At 39.7% G+C, this 20,156-nt stretch overlaps 1 protein-coding gene across 3 annotated transcripts in view; it reads right to left on the minus strand.

The window, feature by feature from the left end:
* The window catches only part of pcxb (pyruvate carboxylase b), a 256,057-nt gene that overhangs the window by 192,054 nt on the left and 43,847 nt on the right, over window positions 1-20,156 (minus strand). For all 3 annotated transcript variants that reach the window (XM_048185986.1, XM_048185985.1, XM_048185987.1), the window contains one exon: window positions 16,390-16,508. In XM_048185986.1, the coding sequence (XP_048041943.1) occupies window positions 16,390-16,508 (119 nt within the window). The remainder of the gene's footprint in view (window positions 1-16,389; window positions 16,509-20,156) is intronic.

The raw sequence follows: 20,156 nt of genomic DNA on the forward strand, positions 1-20,156 counted from the left end.
CGAGGCTGCTGGAGTGATTGCGCAACACGCCGCGAGCAGCGGAACTTTTATTATGTCACAGTAGCCGGCGCCGCTTCCGCTTTTCCGGTCATGAGTATGAGTTAACACAGCTCTTTTTATCATATTACATACATTTGAGTGTGTTGAAAATGTTATAACGTTACTCTGTGCGTTCGTTCGTTGGCTGCTGTGAGACATTTGTTGCACACTGCAATAACCTAGATTGATTTTAGAATATCATATTAAAGCTGCAGTAGGTAACTTTTGTAAAAATGTATTTTTTACATATTTGTTAAACCTGTCATTATGTCCTGACAGTAGAATATGAGACAGATAATCTGTGAAAAAAAATCAAGCTCATCTGGCTCCTCCCAGTGGTCCTATTGCCATTTGCAGAAATACACCGCTCCCGGTAAGAAACAACCAATCAGAGCCAGGAGGAGTGTCTTAGCAGTGTCAATCAAGCTCGTGTGCGCGCTGATCACACTCTTGTCATGCACAGCCATAGTGCACAATGCGTACAGGTGTTCAAATTCAAGATTACAAACTCATACTATTGATACGCATTTTCGTGTGATCGGGCTCTATTATGTCATGATATGCAGTTTTAAGATTTTTTTTAGGCGAGAATGTGCTGGTTTAAAGCTCAAATTTGTGGTTTATTGATAAAGATAGCACCTTTCTGAAAATTTGATCTGACGTTGTTGGAGTTGTGAGATCCAGGAGATCACCGGACGCTCAGCGCTCATGTACCCAGCTGAGAGCAGCCTTACCTCGGCTAGTCCTTCTGACGTTTACCGCTGGCTCCGTTTTGGCTGAAGGCAACGTGACGTTTCATAAATTTATTATATGGCTATTTAACGTTTGTATCATACTAAAGCGCTGATTTTGTACGCTTGACTGAATTGTTTGCTTTATTTCTTATTGTATATTTTTATACCTTTTATAATGGCTATTATTGAACATTAAAACTGACATTTAACAAAAAGAGAAGGTTGTGTTTTATGTTAAAGCCTATTTCATTTCATTACAGTGAAGATAATCAGAGTATGCACAAATAGTATTACATTAAATATTTTTGAAATGTAAACGAAAAGAGGCGGGTTGTTTAATATTTCGTTTTGTTATAAATATAAGCAGACATTGCAGATAATTAATCACTCGTTACCTGAGGCTATTAATATGTTTTTGTTTGTTTCTTTAAATAAAACGAAAAGAGGCAGAGTGGTGTTTAATAACAAATTTTGTTTTATTCTTGGCTAAAATATACATACAGAGATAACCGGAGAAGCCAGCGCGAGCTGAGTGACGTTATCAAGTACGCTGCTGTTCCATTTGCAGAATCACCGGACTTGTGTTCTCCCGTCCACGGGAGTTCGTTCTCCTGAGTGTCTCCCGAGTCCGAACTTAGTGAACTTGGTTTTGAGAAATGCCTAGTGTCAAAACTCTAGCCGCATAACATACAGATAAAATGTCACGCACTGTGGAAAGCAACTATTGAAACCTACTAATTCAGTGGCTTGTCATGTTGCTGAAATAATGATAATAATAGTAAACCTTATTTAGCATTACATATCGATAGAATAATTACTTGCATACTGTAACGTTAGTTACCGTTATATTATCTTACTAGCTATTTATTACTTACAGTGGTGTAACTTTGTTTTAAAAAGTGGGTGGGACAGGAATGTGTATGTGTGAGGGGGGTATTGTAATTGTTATTACAATAATAATAATAATAATATGATATTAAAATTAATATGATAGTTTCTTCCTTACATCTGCTATAATATAATATGTCTCGAAAGTATGTATATTAGTTAATAAATACGTGGATCCGCTGTCGAAAATAGATTGTCCTGATGGACTGGAGGTAATATTTTCATTTAGCATGCAAGAGATTCTGGGTTTGAATACAACCATGTATGATTTTTTTTTTCTCTCATTGAAACCAAAGATGTTCGTCAGTGATTGTATATCAAGAGCAGGGACACGTTTATTTGTATTTTGTTTTGTGATTCAATGTAACGAATAGAGAGTCTCTGCAACAGTTAAGCGATAAACTGAAGCGCTCGTCCGTGTGAACACTGCGCAGTGTGCACGAGCGCCAAAAGAAGACTGTTGCGCCTCTGATAGCAGCGACAACGAGCACTCAACATGATTTCAAAAACAACACATCCCAGCGCCAGATCGCCTATTAACATAAATTGATAATCAACTACCCTGCGCATTCACGGCAGGCTCCGTTGTGATAGGGGAGGAGCTGTGGAGGGAGGGCTGTAGCACAGCAGAGAGCAAGGGGGAGTGACCTGTGAGTTGTGCTTGTTCAAATTTTCAGGCTAAGTCAACGTTTTCTAAAAACTCCCTACTGCAGCTTTAAATGCTGGATGGCTTGTGTTGATAAATGGCATGCAATTCATTTTAAAACGTATTGTATGATGGAGAAAAGTCTGTATTACTGTTACTAAAAATAAAGCTGCATCTGATTATGCTAAAATAGTGTTTTTCTCTGAGGCATGGTAAACGCATGGTACTCAAGAAAAAAAATCAAGAAAATTAGATTTAGCCTAAACAATAAGACTAAATGTGTTGAGCCATGTAACAACAATTAGTTTTCTGTCTATAAATATATCAAAACCGTTGTTCCCTTGTCTATTAAAACATGTAATATATTAAAGCGTCTTTGGTGTTTCCATGGTTTCTACAAAATAAAACGTCTCGGGTTACGTCTGTAACCCTGGTTCCCTGAATAAGGGAACGAGACGCTGCGTAGTCGCTTTGGGAACGCCTCTGCGTGTTTTGTCTTGAAGCACTCGTGAAATCGAACCAATAGTGTGACGGGACGTCAGTGCGGGTGACGTCACGGACCAGGAAGCTATAAAGCACTCCTGAGAACAAAGAACGCCAGCTTCTGATATGGATGAAGCAGATGCTCACAGGCGTGCAGGGAGTATGGCTAAGCTACGCAGCGTCTCGTTCCCTTATTCAGGGAACCAGGGTTACAGACGTAACCCGAGACGTTCCCTTTCATGGGAACATCGACGCTGCGTAGTCGCTTTGGGAACGCTATCCCAACTAGGCCATAAGACCAAGTGCCTGTCTGTTATCTTACGACGAGAGCACCGAGGACCCTGGAGTGGAGCCCAAATCAAGGTTATACAACCTAATGAAGGTATGCTGAGATGACCACCCAGCCGCATCACATATCTTGTTAATGGGAACCCCTGAGATCAAAGCCTTTGAGGCAGCCATACCCCTAGTAGAGTGTGCCCGGACAGCCAAAGGTGAAAGCTGCCCGTATGACTCATGGGCAAGAGAGATGGCCTCGACCACCCACTTGCTCATTCTTCCTGATCCGGATTAATCAAAGGAGGAGGACAAAAGGCCTGCAGTACAATCGGTCCTGGGACGTTGGTGGGGACCTTGGATTTATAACCAGGTCTAAGATGAAGGAAAGCCCTGAACATACCAGGCGCAAATTCCAAACATGAGGGAGCAACCGAAAGTGCTTGAAGATCTCCAATTCTTTTGAGAGATGATATTGCCAATAGGTGGACAGTTTTAAGAGAGAGGAATCTTCCAGACACCTCCTCTAATGGTTCAAAGGGAGCCTCAGCTAACCCTTCCAACACAATAGCCCAGTCCCAGACCGGAGTTTTGTACGCACAGAAGGCCTCAGCCTCTGGGTACCACAGAGAAAGCGTATAAATGGGGAGTCTCTTCCACAGAAGAGTCCCCCAACAAAGCATGATAAGTGGAAATAGCCACTATATAAACCTTCAAGGTAGAAGGAGATAAACCATCCAAGTTTTATACTTGGTGAAATTGCAGCACAAGACTGATAGAAGAGTGGAACAGGTCCAGCTGACGTTGTCTACAGTAAGTAGAAAACAACTTCCATTTATTTGTCTGTATAGCTTTCTCGTGGAAGGAGCTCTGGAGTGGAGTATAGTCTCGACAACCTCAGTTGGGAGACCGGATTCTATGAGCCTAGCCCCCTCAGAGGCCAGGCTCAGAGTTTCCACAACTCCAGGTGGGGGTAAATTATCATGCCGCCCGCTTGAGACAGAAAGTTCTGTCTGATAGGGATCTCCATGGGGGAGCAGTGAAGAAGAGACACTAGGTCTACAAATCAAACTCGGGTTGGCCGGAACGGGGCTATCAGTATGAGATAGACTGTCTCTAGGCAAACCCTCTCCAGAACTCCTGGGAACAGAGCGATCAGGGAAATAGTGTGTACAGACATAACCTCTGCCACGTCTGCACCATGGCATCCAACCCCAGAGGGGTGGATTAGTCAGAGAGCACCACAGTGGGCAAAGAGATGTTCTTTCGAAGCAAATAGGTCAATTTCTGCACGACCAAAGTTCTCAAATGAGCTCCACCACCTCAGGGTGGAGACTCCATTCCCCGGGCCTCGGCCCCTGCCTCAACAGGATGTCTGCCCCCACATTTTGATGCCCCGGGATAAGTGCTGCTCTCAGGGAGAGGAGCTTCCCCAGGGCCAACAAGAGGATCTGATGGGCTAATCTGCACAACTGGCGAGGCCTCAGACCCCCTGATGGTTGATATGAGAGACCACTGACATGTTGTCTGTGCGAACCAACACATAGTGGCGACCCTTGGGTCTGGGAGGAAGTATTGAGTACTCAAATACCGCCATCATTTCCAGATGATTTATGTGCCAGGAAAGTAGATGGTCCTCCCAAAGACCCTGAGCCAAGCGACCACTCATGATCGCCCCCCAGCCTGTGAGGGAAGCATCTGTCGTTAGCATTACACGACGACAAGGAGCCCCCAACACAGGTCCCTGGGACAGGAACCAAGGCTTCTTCCACATGACTAAGGCACGAAGGCATCGCCGCGTGACCTTAATCATGCGAAAAGGATTTCTTCTCTGAGAAAACCCCTTGGTCCTGAGCCACCACTGTAAGGGTCTCATGTGCAGCAGGCCAAAAGGTATCACGTTGGACGCAGCTGCCGTAAGACCCAACAGTCTCTGAAACTGTTTTGCAGTGTGTGACTGGCCTAATTTCACCCCATTCACGGCCGAGAGAATGGAACGCATCAGAGCAGTAGACAGACGTGCCTGCATTGTGATGGAATCCCAGACTACCCCTAGATAGTTGGTAGTTTAAGCTGGAAGAAGCACACTCTTCTTGGCAATTATTCCAGCCCTAGCCTTCTGATGTGAGACAGAACAACATCTCGATGTTGGACTGCTATATGCTCAAACTGAGCTAAATTCAACCAATTGTTGATATAATTCAACACGCGAATGCCCTAGAGTCTCAGAGGAGCCAGAGCTGCATCCACGCATTTTGTGAAGGTGTGGGGTGAAAGAGCTAGGCAGAAAGGAAGAACCCTGTATTGATAAGCTTCGCCCGCGAAAGCAAATCTGAGGAACCTCCTGTGCTGAGGATGGATGGATACATGAAAGTACCCTCCAACCCTCTTTGGAACAAAGTACAGACTGTAAAACCCTGACAGCTAGCTGAGAGGAGAAACCCCTTCTATAGCTCCTTTTTGCGAGAGCGTCAGAACTATGTGTTCCAATACCAGAGACTGCAAGGGGTCCACCACTATAGGGAAGACCCTGTTAAATTGGGGCGGGCGAGACCCGAATTCTGTAACCCTTTTCTATTGTGAGCAGTACCCATTGAGAAATACTTGGAAGTTTCCATCTACCAGAAATCTACTAAGGGAACCAGTCTCTCAAGACTGGCCTCTGGAGTTTTTTTTTTTTTTTGAGCATTTGACTCCGGCAGGGAACAACCGAATCAAATGTTGACCGGCCCTCCTCAGAGGGTCAGTGGAGACCGCTGCGCCCTGAAGCACACGAGGTGGCAGGGTTGGCAGAACGGCCCCCTGAGGGCACCGAGGAGGGGCGGATACCATATAGTGTGGTAAAGAACCCTCTTCGGAAGGGGGCTACCCTCGATTGTCCCATGCCACTGGCGTCAGGACCTTTTCGAAGCCTTCTTGGTGATAATAACAGTCTGCAGATTCCACAAAGACTTCAGCTGTGTTGCCTGTCCCGGTCCCCAAGCTTTCTGCGGGGGAGCACGGGTGGCGACACTTTTTTTTTTTTTTTTTTTTTTGAATGAACGGTCAGACCAGTGCCCTGAAACGGCAAACCGGCAGGGAACAACTGAACTGACCACTCTATGACCCTCCTCTCCTTGGAGGATCACTGGAAACCGCTGCGCCCTGAAGCACACGAGGTGGCAGGGTTGGCAGACCGGCCTCTTTTCTTTTTAAATTCCTCAGAATTTAATGTATTCAATATTTCATTTAATTCTCAAATTAAATGCAGCCAAAAACAAACAGTCAAAAATGACAGGCTGAATATATTAGAATACAAAAAGAATTATAGCTCGTAATAGTTTGCAATATTATAGGGAAAGAGAGAAAGGGAACTCCCGTCTACTCAGTTCCCTCCAAATATATATAAACATGTATATATATATAAACATATATATAAAATATATTACGGGCGCGATATCTATGCCCAGCCTCGGCAAACGCGAGATCCGAGCCGTATATTCTTTATTGCGGACTTAATCTGCGCGCTGCCTTGGCAAACGCGAGATTCGAGCCTTGCGTTAGACTTTTATTCCCTCGAGAATAAAGCCAACAGGAGTGGAGCTAAAAACTCTCGCTAGTGCATACTTCTCTTTACACTTTGGGACATTTTTATGAATGAACACTGTCAGCTGTGAACTGACGTGCATGCTCCACTCTCAGCAAACAAAACATTGTGTGCATCCCTACTCGCTTTGTAGTATAGCACTGGAAGGAACGCAACTCAAACTGCTGTTCACTTTCTTTATATATACAAATATATCTTCAATATTTGTAAGTTGACAAATTTAGAAAGTTATTTAACTTCTCAGTTAAATCGAGAAAATAATCAGACAAGTATTTCACGGTATGAATATTTCAGATAAACAAAATAATCATGGCTTTCAAACACAACTGATTTGTTTTTGATGTTAGAATAAACGTGTGATTTTGAAACACGATATGTGTGTGAGGTGGCGAGTCCTCAAATCAATATCACAATATCCACCTCCTCAGAGCTGGACATGTGAAGTACCGGTGCCTCAACCCGGGGGAAGAAACCGCAGAGCGTGCTTCCACCTGGGAGACGGCACTGAAACTGGCAGGTAAGGGCAGAGAAAGGGCAGCGCCCGTCTCTAACCCCTCTGCCAAATTCATCTGCGAACTCCATGATCTGAGCCGCCGCTCTGCCTCGGCAGATGCGCGGGACCCGACCACGAAGAACGTGAGCCACGGCACCTTCCTCAAAGAGTGCCCGGCGGGAGTGGAGAGGTTTTATATTACAATGCTCGCAAACAACCCCCTCGAGGGCCGCCTGGGCATGCTCCGCTCCCAGACAAACAACACAGAGCTCGTGTGTATCCCCACCCGTGAAGTAATGAAAGTAGGGAAAAACACACGGTCTGATGCTGTTTGCTCGCCATTATAGTGTCTTTTATATACATATATATGTGGTGTAATACTGATACTCTTGTTCTCAAACAAAAGAGATCGTTTCTGTATATGTAAATGACAGACAACACCAAATAAGACACACGATAACACAGAGCGCTGCTGAAGACACAGAAGCTGGCGTTCTTTGTTCTCAGGAGTGCTTTATAGCTTCCTGGTCCATGACGTCACCCGCACTGACGTCCCGTCACACTATTGGTTCGATTTCACGAGTGCTTCAAGACAAAACACGCAGAGGCGTTCCCAAAGCGACTACTCAGCGTCGATGTTCCCATGAAAGGGAACCGGAAACCGAGGGTAACGCGGGTATGACGCAATTGACAGGCGACTCCTCACACATCCCGGAGCCTTGGTTAAAATTGCAGTTTTCTCACGATTTACAAATAGTTCGAAACATTTGGGATTTGTAAGTACTCAAGTGAACAAAATATATAACACTGGCCTAGTGTTTTTTGGATAATTTACTGCAAAATTCGTACATATTGCACCTTTAAAAAAAATCACTATTATCAAATAAGTAAATTTGAGACACCAATCATGTGAATTCCTTTGTACAGACGGTTAGATGTTCTTGATTCCATTGAAGCACAAAACACTTTTTGCCACTAACTATTTGGGCTATAATATAACTTACAAATAAAAAGAAAAGCTAGAATAAGGCAAAATAGAAGCATTTTTATTAACTGTCTCAGAGTTTTGGACCGTTTCCCAGTTCCCATCCCATACCAAACAAACACCATGGCACTTTCAAACATTTCCAACATGTCAGCTTCTGGATCTAGCAATAGCATGAGTTTGGAATGAGTTTCTAGATTTAATATAAACACAGACAACCACAAACATCCACAAAAAGTTTACAAAAATGTAAAGCAGTTGATTTAAAGCCATAAATCTTAACAGCTGTCCATCAAAAATGATTGACAATGCTTTCATTGAGGCCTTCAAGTGCTAAACAAAAAATGGTGTTAACACAAAATTTTCCCTCTTGCCTCTAAAAGGAAAAAGGAGAAGGTTAGAGATGTGTGTGCTTTACACAACTGGATGGGTTAAATGCAGAGGACAAGTTCCGAGTATGGGTTACCATACTTGGCCTTCACGTCACTTTCACTTTCATTCAGTGCAATCAAGAGGATATGAGAAAGATAACGGTAAAGGGCTAGATAAGATGAGACCTTCCCTTGATGGATGAGCCATGAATAATAATAATAAAAAAGTTCTCTCACACAACGTGATTCATTTTTGAAAGCCACCTCTGATGTAATTTTCATCAGTCTCTTTCAGGAGCCATTCAGTAACCAACAACCTGTGCGTGCGTGTGCGTGCTTGCGTGCGTGCGTGCGTGCGTGTGTGTGTGTGTGTGTACATTAAAGGCTTAGATCTTGGACAGAGCTGTCCAACTCAAAGGTAAGAAATGATTAATAAATCGTACCAAATAAATAATAATAATAATATGCATTAAAAAAAATCTTTTAAAAATAGAATTGTCTGTAGTCATTAAAATCATCTTAAAACATTATAATGACACTATAAATTACACTACCGTTCAAAAGTTTGGGATCGATAGGATTTTTTTTTTTTTAAATAAAGTTTATTATGCTTACTAAGACTGCAATTGATCATAAAAACAGTAAAATTGTAAAATATTATTACAATTTTAAATAACTATTTTCCATTTTAATATATTTTAAAATGTAATTCATTCCTGTAATGGCAAGCCTGAATTTTCAGCAGTCATTACTCCATTATTTATGTGTTCACAAAATTCTTTGATAAATAGAAAGTTTAAAATAACAGTATTTATTTGAAATAGAAATCTTCTGTAAAATTATAAATGTCTTTACTGTCACTTTTGATCAATTTAATGCATCCTTGATGAATAAAAGTAGCCTATTCATTTAAAAAATCTTTCTGACCAAAAACTTTTGAACGGTGGTGTGCATAAAGTCAAGTAAATGTGTATTTGGACAGGTATTCATGACACTACTCCAAGACAGAGCAGTTAAAGTGAAGATAAAGTTAAAATGTGCAGAAAACCCAGTGCTTCAGTATCTTTATCAGAGCCCAGCATGCAACTCTGCAACAAAGCCCATTTGCAGCTCTTATCACGCAGAGCAGGCCCCAGCACGAAGCTCCACCCTAAGGCTCATTATTCCAATCATATCAAATACAAGCAGGCACGGCTCCTCACAGCTTAGGTTATCCACATTATTTGATGATGCTCGGTGGGGCTCAGCATGAAGCATGGCTATAGGCCTCATACTGCACCTCAGGTCAGAGTGAATAGGTCCGAGCATCGAGCTGTGCTGTGAGGTGCGGCTGATTGAACGCAGAGGCCACAGCCTGTTGACTTTCTCAAGTAGCTGTGCTGGATTTCATCTGCTGTGCTGGGGAATATGATTGAAAGCAAGCTCTGAAAAAGCTTTTTTTTTTTTTTTTTTTACAATTGGATACGTGCTTTACACAATAGTTAGTACACATTTTCAAAACTACAACGACTGCACTGCCAAAGACCCCTCTTGTCAAGCTCCTGAAGGTGTCGCAGACAACACCACACTTATTGGCCTCATCCAAGACAGTGACAAGTCTGCCAACAGACAGGAGGTTAAAAAGCTGGATGTCTGGTGCTAAGCAGTGGAGAGGGTTGTGGAATTTAGGAGAAACACCCCAGCACAAATGTAGGAAACCACTCATTATACATAAATCACGTAACAGTTCAAGTTTTTACTTGCATATAAAAGATTTAGTTTTAATACAAATGACACATGTGCTGAGTGAGAATGCAATAGAAGTGCGTTCTCTCTCTCTCTCTCTCTCTCTCTCTCTCTCTCTCTCTCTCTCTCTGTCCTCGGTTAACATTAGTAATATGCACCTCATTTTACCTTCTTTGCTATTGCCATATCCAACCGAACTACAAACTACAGTGATGTTTGTGAAAAAGGGATACGATCGACAAGCTCGCACGTCTGTGCCACTACGCGCTCAACACCACTCCGAGTTTGGCTTATCACCTCGCGTACAGCAGCTATATAGGCGTAAATATTTAATTTGTTTAACATTCTATGAATTCAATACATTTACTTCATTGTGCTCTCTGATTGCTCTGTTGTCTGTGTTTCTTTGTGCAATAAACAACACTATTTATATTATGAATGGATGGATGGATGGATGAAGATTGTAATTGCTTGCAAAACAGAAGTTCCACTTACACATCTTTAATGCCAGCCAGACACAAAAATGCAGATATACCGGCCGATATATGCCAATCTTAGTATCATATCAGTCAACTACTACACCAGACACCCAGAACATCAAAAGAAAAGAAAAAGAAAGAAAAGAAGCAGCCTAATGGTCCCTATATCCAAAGGTTGCAGGTGGAGCTGTAAGTAAAGGTCCCCCCAGAGACTTACTGAGATTCTGCTCTGTCATCATTGTGTTCTTCACTAGCGCCGTTAACCCGACTGCTCTAGGGGAACCGTTTCTGCAATTAGTGTACTTGGATGACAAATGTCTGCTAAATGGCAAATAACAAAACACACAGAGGCATAGAGACCCTGATCACACCATACTAGAGTCAGTTGTACAAGCTTAATAAGCAACACCTCAGTTTATTGAAGAGCATGTTTTCAGAAAAAAAAAAGATGGGCAAAAAGATGAATAAAAACAGCAGAGGGTAAAGCTCCAGCACAGAGCTGTGTCCACCAGGAGCCATTATATTTAATGAAATCCTTCTTTGCAATGCCCCAAGCACATAAAGCTAGCGGCTACTGTTCTACAGACCTCCACCAGATTTTAAAAGAAATACAATTCCACTAGGGATTCCATTTATATCCTGGTCTAAGAATAACTTCATTTGTCAAAACGGTACAGGAGAGATGGCAAAATTGGTCTAGAATCAGCACAGAAGAGTGTCAGATGATGACCTCTGAGGTCATTTCTGTGCTTTGATTTATGATGCTAGAGTAAGAGTTTGGGTGAAGGATCAATATGAACTGGAGGATCCTCAACTGAGAATCCAATCAGGCTCAATTCATATTTTCAAAGAATGTGTCAACAAATAATAAAGAATCTCAATGAGGCGTTCCCTCTTTAATAATAAATTCACTGTCAGCAAATGATGTTGAGATGAGCTAGGGGGAAAAAAGTGTAAAAAAAAAAAAAAAAAAAAAAAAAAAAAAGTTATAAAAGAATGTTTTGGGAAAAGAATATTCATTTAATCCAGCCAATCATATCACAAGAATATGCATATATAAACAGGTGCTTACCTCACTTCTGCAGCAGAGACTATAAAAAACAAACTGATAAGAATGAACAGGGAAAACACAGACAAATACAGATGGACAAGAAGAATGAGAAAGAGTCCAAACAAAAGCCAGATAGGATGAGACTGAAGAGATATGAAAGAGAGAAGTGGTTGGAGAGAGGCATAGGGAAATAAAGCAATGGAAGAAAAACATGAACAAGTGTGAATGAAGAGGAAAGGGGAAAGGGAAAGGTTGTGAACTGAATCACAGAATTGATAAGGGTATTAGTGTAAGAAAGAAAGGTGAAATAGGTTTTCTGGTGCTCTATCACCAAAACCCTAGCTCACTTCAGACTTTAGCCTTTCTATTTCTCAGCTTCGTTTGCAGTTTCTCTTTGTTTATGTGTCCTCTCCCTCTGTCTCTAACAATGCAACCCAAAATAAAGATCTACTGCAGCAATTTAGAGACTTTGTTGAATGGTCATTACTCAATATGTGGTGGACTACATTGAACACACATATCCACCTGGACACACAACATACTGTATACATCCACAAACATAAGTACAAAAACCTTGGCCATATTTCACTCCAAAATCACAAGAATTGTGATTTTACAATACAATATGAAGCTTATTAGGACCAACAAGAATGTTTTCATGACAATTAATTCTCAGTACTATAATTTTAGAAGAAATAATGATCAATCATTTCAACTATTCAATATTTATACATTTTGGTTTGTTTTTCTGAATTTAATTTATGCTCATTTTTATTAGACAAATATTTGTCTGGACAGGGCCATTTTCATTACTGATTCTCAGTATTACAGTAATGGAAATTAGGTGGAAAAGTGCTTAAAGGTGCCCTAGAACTTTTTTTTAAAAGATGTAATGTAAGTCTAAGGTGTCCCCTGAATGTGTCTGTGAAATTTCAGCTCAAAATACCCCATAGATTTTTTTTAATTCATTTTTTTAACTGCCTATTTTGGGGCATAATTAGAAATGAGCCGATTCAGGGTGTGTGGCCCTTTAAATCCTGTGCTCCACGCCCCAAGAGCTCGCGCTTGCCTTAAACAACATAAAAAAAGTTCAAACAGCTAATATAACCCTCAAAATGGATCTTTACAAAGTGTTCGTCATGCAGCATGTCTAATCGCGTAAGTACAATGTTTATTTTGATGTTTACATACTATGCTCCGTGGCAAACGGCTAATGCTACACTGTTGGAGAGATTTATGAAGAATGAAGTTGTGTTTATGAATTATACAGACTGCAAGCGTTTAAAAATTAAAGTAGCGACGGCTCTTGTCTCCGTGAATACAGTAAGAAACGATGGTAACTTTAATCACATTTAACAGTACATTAGCAACGTGCTAAAGAAACATTTAGAAAGACAATTTACAAATATCACTAAAAATATCATGTTATCATGAATCATGTCAGTTATTATTGCTCCATCTGCCATTTTTTGCTATTGTCCTTGCTTGCTTACCTAGCTGTGCACATCCAGACGTTCTGCCCTTGTCTAATGCCTTTCATCCAGACGTTAATACTGGCTGCCCTTGTGTAATGACTCAATCATGGGCTGGCATATGCAAATATTGGGGGCGTACACCCCGACTGTTACGTAACAGTCGGTGTTATGTTGAGATTCACCTGTTCTTCAGAGGTCTTTTAAACAAATGAGATTTATATAAGAAGGAGGAAACAATGGAGTTGGAGACTCACTGTATGTCTTTTCCATGTACTGAACTCTTGTTATTTAACTATGCCGAGGTAAATTCAATTTTTGAATCTAGGGCACCTTTAATTGTGCTTAATTACAAACAAGACATTTCAATGGTTTCCCCTAGACTGATTAATAAGTTTAAATGTAGAGCAAATAGAGATTTTCACTTAAGTCTCCTGCTTCCAGCAGCTTGATCCTGAGAAAAATACCCCAGTATTCTCTTACATTCTCAGTTTCAGAAAAGATCTCAATGTCTCAAACTGTGCTGAGATTCGCCAAGGCATCAAAGTCTGTGATCAGAAGCCAGATATTTGAGTACAAACTCAAACTAGAGCTCTCAGTTTATTGGTATTGATGATAAGCATTCAAATTCTTCTAAGACCAAATGATCTGGTCTACACTATCCACATTCATTTTATAGCTCATTTTATGAAAGATAAAAACAGGAACTCTGAGGAAGAAATGTACATACACAACAAATGAACATATAACTAGAAAACAGATGGATAGTATGTGTACTGTAAAGTAAATAAAAGACATCAAACAACTGAGACCACATTTCCATTTTTTCCATTATAAGCATGTGAAAAGGAAATTACAGTGTTTGTATCAAATCAAAACCACAGATACACACGTGGTGACATTAAACAAACAGAAACCACCGAGTGGATGACATTAGTGTATAAAATGGAAAATATTACTAATCTTTCACACACACACACACACACGTTTTGAGAGGAAAAATATACACATATAAATATGACTGCATTGCAAACCATGCATATTTTCCCACATAAAAGAGGCAGTATAATATCCATATGACAGACTAATTATTATAATATATTTCAGTAAATCCTTTGCAAATCTAAGATGGCAGCACACGCAATGAGAGCCAATTCAGAGCAGCACTGTCAACTACACTTGACAACTCTGATATCTATAATGCATGAGTCTCCATTTCTGTGGTGAGGAACTTGTGCTGGAAAACACAAAGATGTGTTTGTGTGTGTGTGTGTGCGTATGCGTGTAGAGGAAGAATGAAAGGAGCGCTATCAATCATTTGACTCATCAGTGCGTTAATGTCTGCATGCTTGTCAGCATGTGTGTATGTGTGTGTGCGCGTGTATGTGATGAGATCAGGCTCATCTCTATGTCATTATGGAGCAGCTCATAGGTTATCAGGGGAGGTGAGAGCTATTTATAACGCCTCTCTCCTCTTCCTTCCTCTCTCTCATACACATGCTGTTCCTAACGCGTTCTCTCTCATTCTCTCTTCCTATCATGCCTCTCTCTCCTTGACCAACTTATGAAGGTGGGGCGGCAGACAAACATTTAGACACTATACACTGACAGACTGCAAACACACTCACACACACACAAATCAATGCAAATTTGCATGTTCTCACATGCTGTTATTATTCTGGCCAACACATTATTGTGGAATCAATGGGGCACATACTTCAAATAACCAGTCACAGCAGTCGACTCATCATTAGTTTTTGGGCACCATTTCACTGATCTATTACAAGCAAAATCTTTTCTAGGATTCAATTACAGTAACTAGTATTACTCTCTCTTCGCTAACTACCATTACATTAGTACTGCATATACTGTATATACAGTAGTACTAGTACTACTAGATTTGTTGATTTGACTCAACAGTGAAAAAAACAAAAACAGGTCATAGCTTGAAGCCCAAAGTATACTTCACTTTTTATGCGTACATGAGGGTCAGCGCACAGTGTGCGTGATGCAAATTTCGTCATCAGAAGAGTACACACATACTGTATGCGCACCGCCAGAATTTTTGTACCCACACGTATGCACAGGTCACACATGCGTGTTTAATTTTTTTTTTTTCAGTCATCAGCTTATCCACAACCGTGCCCTGGGGGCATCGATTCACAAGGTAGCTGATGAAAAACTTCATAAACAGAACAGACCGGAATGCATGCAAGCTACGGCGACAATGGAGGCCTACATAGACAAGAGATTGTGCGAAAAGGTTTGAATGTACCATCATTTGTACAACTCTAGCATGAAAGAATACAAAGATGTTTACATGGGTTGTAACTTGTGGTGAAAGATTGCTCAAAACTGCGCAAGCTTCCCATTGTCCACAACAATATTTGAAGGTTCCCAGCCCTATTTTGTTTTTCAAAACTTATTTTAGTATACTACTCTTATTATCTGTTAAAAAATTAGCTACATGACATATAATAAGAAATATCTGATTTTGTTCTTGTTGTTTTTGAGCTTATTTTATTATTATTATTGTTTATTTATTAATTTACTTTTTATATCTTAAGGCCTCTTGAAAATTTGCTGAGATCTCCTACTGGGGCCCCGGCCCCTTGGTTGAAAACCACTGATCTACCAGTTTGAATGCAGGTCAACCAGCTGGCAGTCCAATTGTTCAATAATTGAGAAGTTTGTACTAGCAAGAAACCATGTAAATTTAGCTATCAGAAGCTGGTTTCAGTTAGATTGTCTAGCAGGCTATGAGTGCTACCACAGTGTGTGAATGCAATTACTGTAGCTTTTGTATATTTGCACACAAGTGCTCTTCAGTGTTTGACTGTTTAAGTAATTGCAGTGTACATGATGTTTGTGCTTTCTTAGTAGTTTCTTTGATAAGAAAGCATCTGGACAGAATATGTAATAAATGTAAATGTAATATCCTCCAGACATACAGAATCAGAGAAATGAATGGATTATGTACACGCAAACAAAAATCTGTGATGTATTTTGATTTGCTATTCATTTAATTCTCAGCATATGCCACGTTAACATTTTGGAAAATAGCTCAAACAAGCTATAAATCTTACAATAAAAGCCTCCACATTTCTGTGAGTTTATTTCCTGTGCATCTTGTAAAGGCAACTGTATAGTTTTTCACTCACTCAGTGATCTCTTCAGTAACCGTATGTTCCACCTGTAGGCGGGAGTTGACCTCGATGAAGTAGTGCTTTCCATGTTTGTCCACCAGGAACTCCACTGTGCCTGCATTCTCATAGCCCACCTATGAAAAATGTTGCAGAGTTGTTGTGTTAGCATGAAAATACATTTAACGTGTGAGCACATGTTGTTTATGGACCACTTTAAACCTCTTTAAACCAGTTTTGGACCTCTCTTGTGTGCTCTACTAAACATTAGGTAGATATTAAAGCATCTAGTTCAGGGATGGGCAACTTATGTCTTGCAGAGTTTAGTTCTATCCCTAATCAAACAAACCTGCCTGTAATTTGCAAGACTTAAGGTGATGATACATGGGGCAACTTTTTGAGCAATGTTGCCGAGCAGTGTTGCTTGGGCACTTTCCCATGGGGAATGGGCAAAAAAATTCTATCTGGATACTTCAGATCAAAATTTGTTGCCCATTCTCAAAGTATCCAGATTTTTTTGCCCATTCCCCATGGGAAAGTGACCAAGCAACATCGCTCAGCAACATTGCTCAAAAAGTTTCCCCATGTATCATTACCTTTAGGTTAGATTTTTTAGGTGTTTGATTAGGGATATAATTAAACCCTCAGGGCAGTTGCCTTCCAGGACTGTAGTTGCCCATCCCTGCTCTACTGTACTTCAAGCTGCATGGTTCTTTGGAAGGAATCCAGTAAAATTGGTTGTCAAGTTAAGACACGGCACAAAGACCCAGCACATCAGCTCCACAGTATGCAATAATCAAAAGATGCTTTCTGTTAGACACTAGAAATACCGGTAACATTGTCAGAGATTTTGGTATGGAAATTTTGAGAAGATGAGTAAGTTTGAGAACTTTATTTACATGTGCTGGAATCCCCAGGGGCTTCTGCTTGAGCTCCCAGAGGAATGACAGCTTGAACCCAACATGATGAGCAGAGATTTAGTTTAAAAAGCCCAAACTTTCCCTCTTTAAATCTCTCAAGCTTGTAGGAAAAAAACCCTCAGGCGATTGGTTAATTCTGCTGAACAGTGTGATGCCAGTTGAAGGAAGCTTCTGGTAAAAGCCATGAAATCAGCAGGACCGCTGCTCTTGATTCCAGCCCAAAACACAACACATGGAGCAGGAGATGTGTATGAGATATAGAGATAGATATATTAGATGAGATGAAAACACTTTCACATTAAACATAGAAGACAAAATCAGAAGAAGGAGATCCAAGATACAAAACCTGCTTCTTCTAAAGTTTGCAACTCTCTTCTTTTTTCATGGTGTCTTCTCTCTCACAATGTCTTTCATAAACACTCATTCAGGCTACTCGGATACACTGAAGGGATTGGAGATAATCCAGTGCCAAAATTCACTGTAATCTGATCCAATTTCTCCCTACAATTTAGCGTTGCCTACTAATCCCACATTGCAACGAGCTTGCCAAAAGCAGACGCTCACCCACACAAACAACACAAACACAAGTATACACACACAAATATAATTTCAAACATAGCTTTGTAAACTTACTCTGACATATTACAATATTTACTACATTTACATAGACAAATCCACACTTTTACACGCTTTACACAAACAGACTTTCAAACTACTGTGATGCTGATTTGACTAAATTAATTCACTCAGCTCCTACCCTTTTTCCATTCATCCATCCTTCCCTCATCCCTAAACACCCCATGTCAATCGTGCCAGGAGGATTTGATGCTTTTTAATCTTAACCGACTAACATGACCATGAGAACAGGGTTCAAAGCGATGTCAGCTAAACCACTACTGATAGGAGGAGAGAGAGAAAAAAATGAATGAACCAATGACAAACATGTGGATGAATAAGAAACTGAATAAATCAATGAATGAAAAAAATGAACAAATAAATTCTAGAATGTGAAGTAAAAAAAAAAGCATTTTTGTTTTTGAGTGTTGAATATGTAATATAGAGCGTTCCTTCATACATGCACATAATACATGCCGATGTTAATGCTTATAGATTTAATTGCACCCACAACGATTTATCAAGCCTGAATGTCATGTACAAATTGATACCACCAGAAGGCAAGAATTGATCTGATTCACGTGGATACACATGTGCCTACTGTCATTGTGGCAAAATGGAAACTTATGAGAGTATGTAAAAAAAACAAAAAAAAAAACACCTCAGTACTGCTGATCTTCTGATATGCACTAATGTGACATTAACTGATTTATTCAAAATTATGTTTTAAAATAAACTCATAAATGAACTTCCAAGGATTTCATCATTTAAATAAATATACTCTGACATGTATATAAAATGTGTAATGTATATTTATACAATAAATCAAATTATGTATATTATAGATTATAGATTGTTAAAATAACTAATTTAAAAACTATAAGGACTTAAAGGAGTCATGACATGTGAAATCAAATTTGCCTTGATCTTTTGACAAAAGAGGTCTTTATACCATTTAAACATCCTGCAAGATTTATATCTTAAAATGTCCTCCTCATTATAAACAAAGAACTTATTTAAATAAGCTCCAAATATGGCTCATTTGGATACTGTGGAATTTGTTATGTCATATGCCCAAATACAATTGCATATACCTGCCTCTAGAGCAAAACATTGCCGAATAGTTTTATATCATCACACCATTGGCCCCACCCACTGGCGTTCAGTTACTTAACGGCTGACAATTACCTACATCAGGTGCAAGCATTGCGTTGTGTCAAAAGCAAATAGAACCCATTATAATCACGTGATCTACAGATTATTTCGTAAACTAGGGACAGTGTAATGGAAAGTTCGCAAAGAAACGTTTGTTGACAGCTGAAGCAATCAGTTGTATTGGATCTGACAGCAGTAATATAGCAAACCATAATTAAACAAATGCTTGGTCTGTAAATAACAGTTTTATATGGATAATATTTTCAAAACACCTAATCACATGCAGTAGCCAGTGGGTGTTTTTACTTTTTCCTGCAATGACGTTAGCCAATAATAGTGGTCGTTTAGCCATCCCTTAAAAATGCATTTAATTTCTTTTTTTTTTCTTTTTTTTTTTTTTTTTTTTGCAAAAAACTTTATTAACATTATAAGTGAAACTCAAGGAACATATTATATAATAATAAAAAAAAAAAATCCATGTCATGACCCTTTTAAGGTTCAGTCACCCCTTGCTCAGCAAAGTTTCCCTTTCGAATGGGGAAAATGGATGGAGTGTCTCGTTCCCCTTCTCAGGGAACCATGGTTATATTTTTTCCCACCCAGATTTCGTTCATTTCGTCCATTTCATCCATGCCAACAAACAGAAAGATGCTTGGTTTGAAAGTAACATCTGTTTGAGCTGTATACATTACTACTCTATACTGACAAAAGACAATGGACTACGGATGTAACGATTCACTCAACTCACAATTCGATACGATTCACAATACTGGTTTCACGATTTGATTTTCTCACAATTTTTTTTTAACAAAATGAGATTTAATTGAGAAATGTCTTTTTATTATTTCTCAGACAAAACTCTGCATATTTCTTTGTGAAATTGAAATATCTTTATAACAAAACTAAATTGAAATTTTAAAACAAATCCTATATCAAATAAATCAATAAATAAATAATACAAATAAAAGAAATCTCTTCAAGTGAGTACATGAACAAGACATTTATTTGCTCTATTACAGGCTGAACTATCTGTAGTAATTTAAAATTAGAGGCAACCACTGCATTGTAATCACGATCCCAACAAAGATGCTGCAT

This window comes from Megalobrama amblycephala, linkage group LG3 (assembly GCF_018812025.1).
Source record: "Megalobrama amblycephala isolate DHTTF-2021 linkage group LG3, ASM1881202v1, whole genome shotgun sequence".
Classification (NCBI taxonomy): Eukaryota; Metazoa; Chordata; class Actinopteri; order Cypriniformes; family Xenocyprididae; genus Megalobrama; species Megalobrama amblycephala.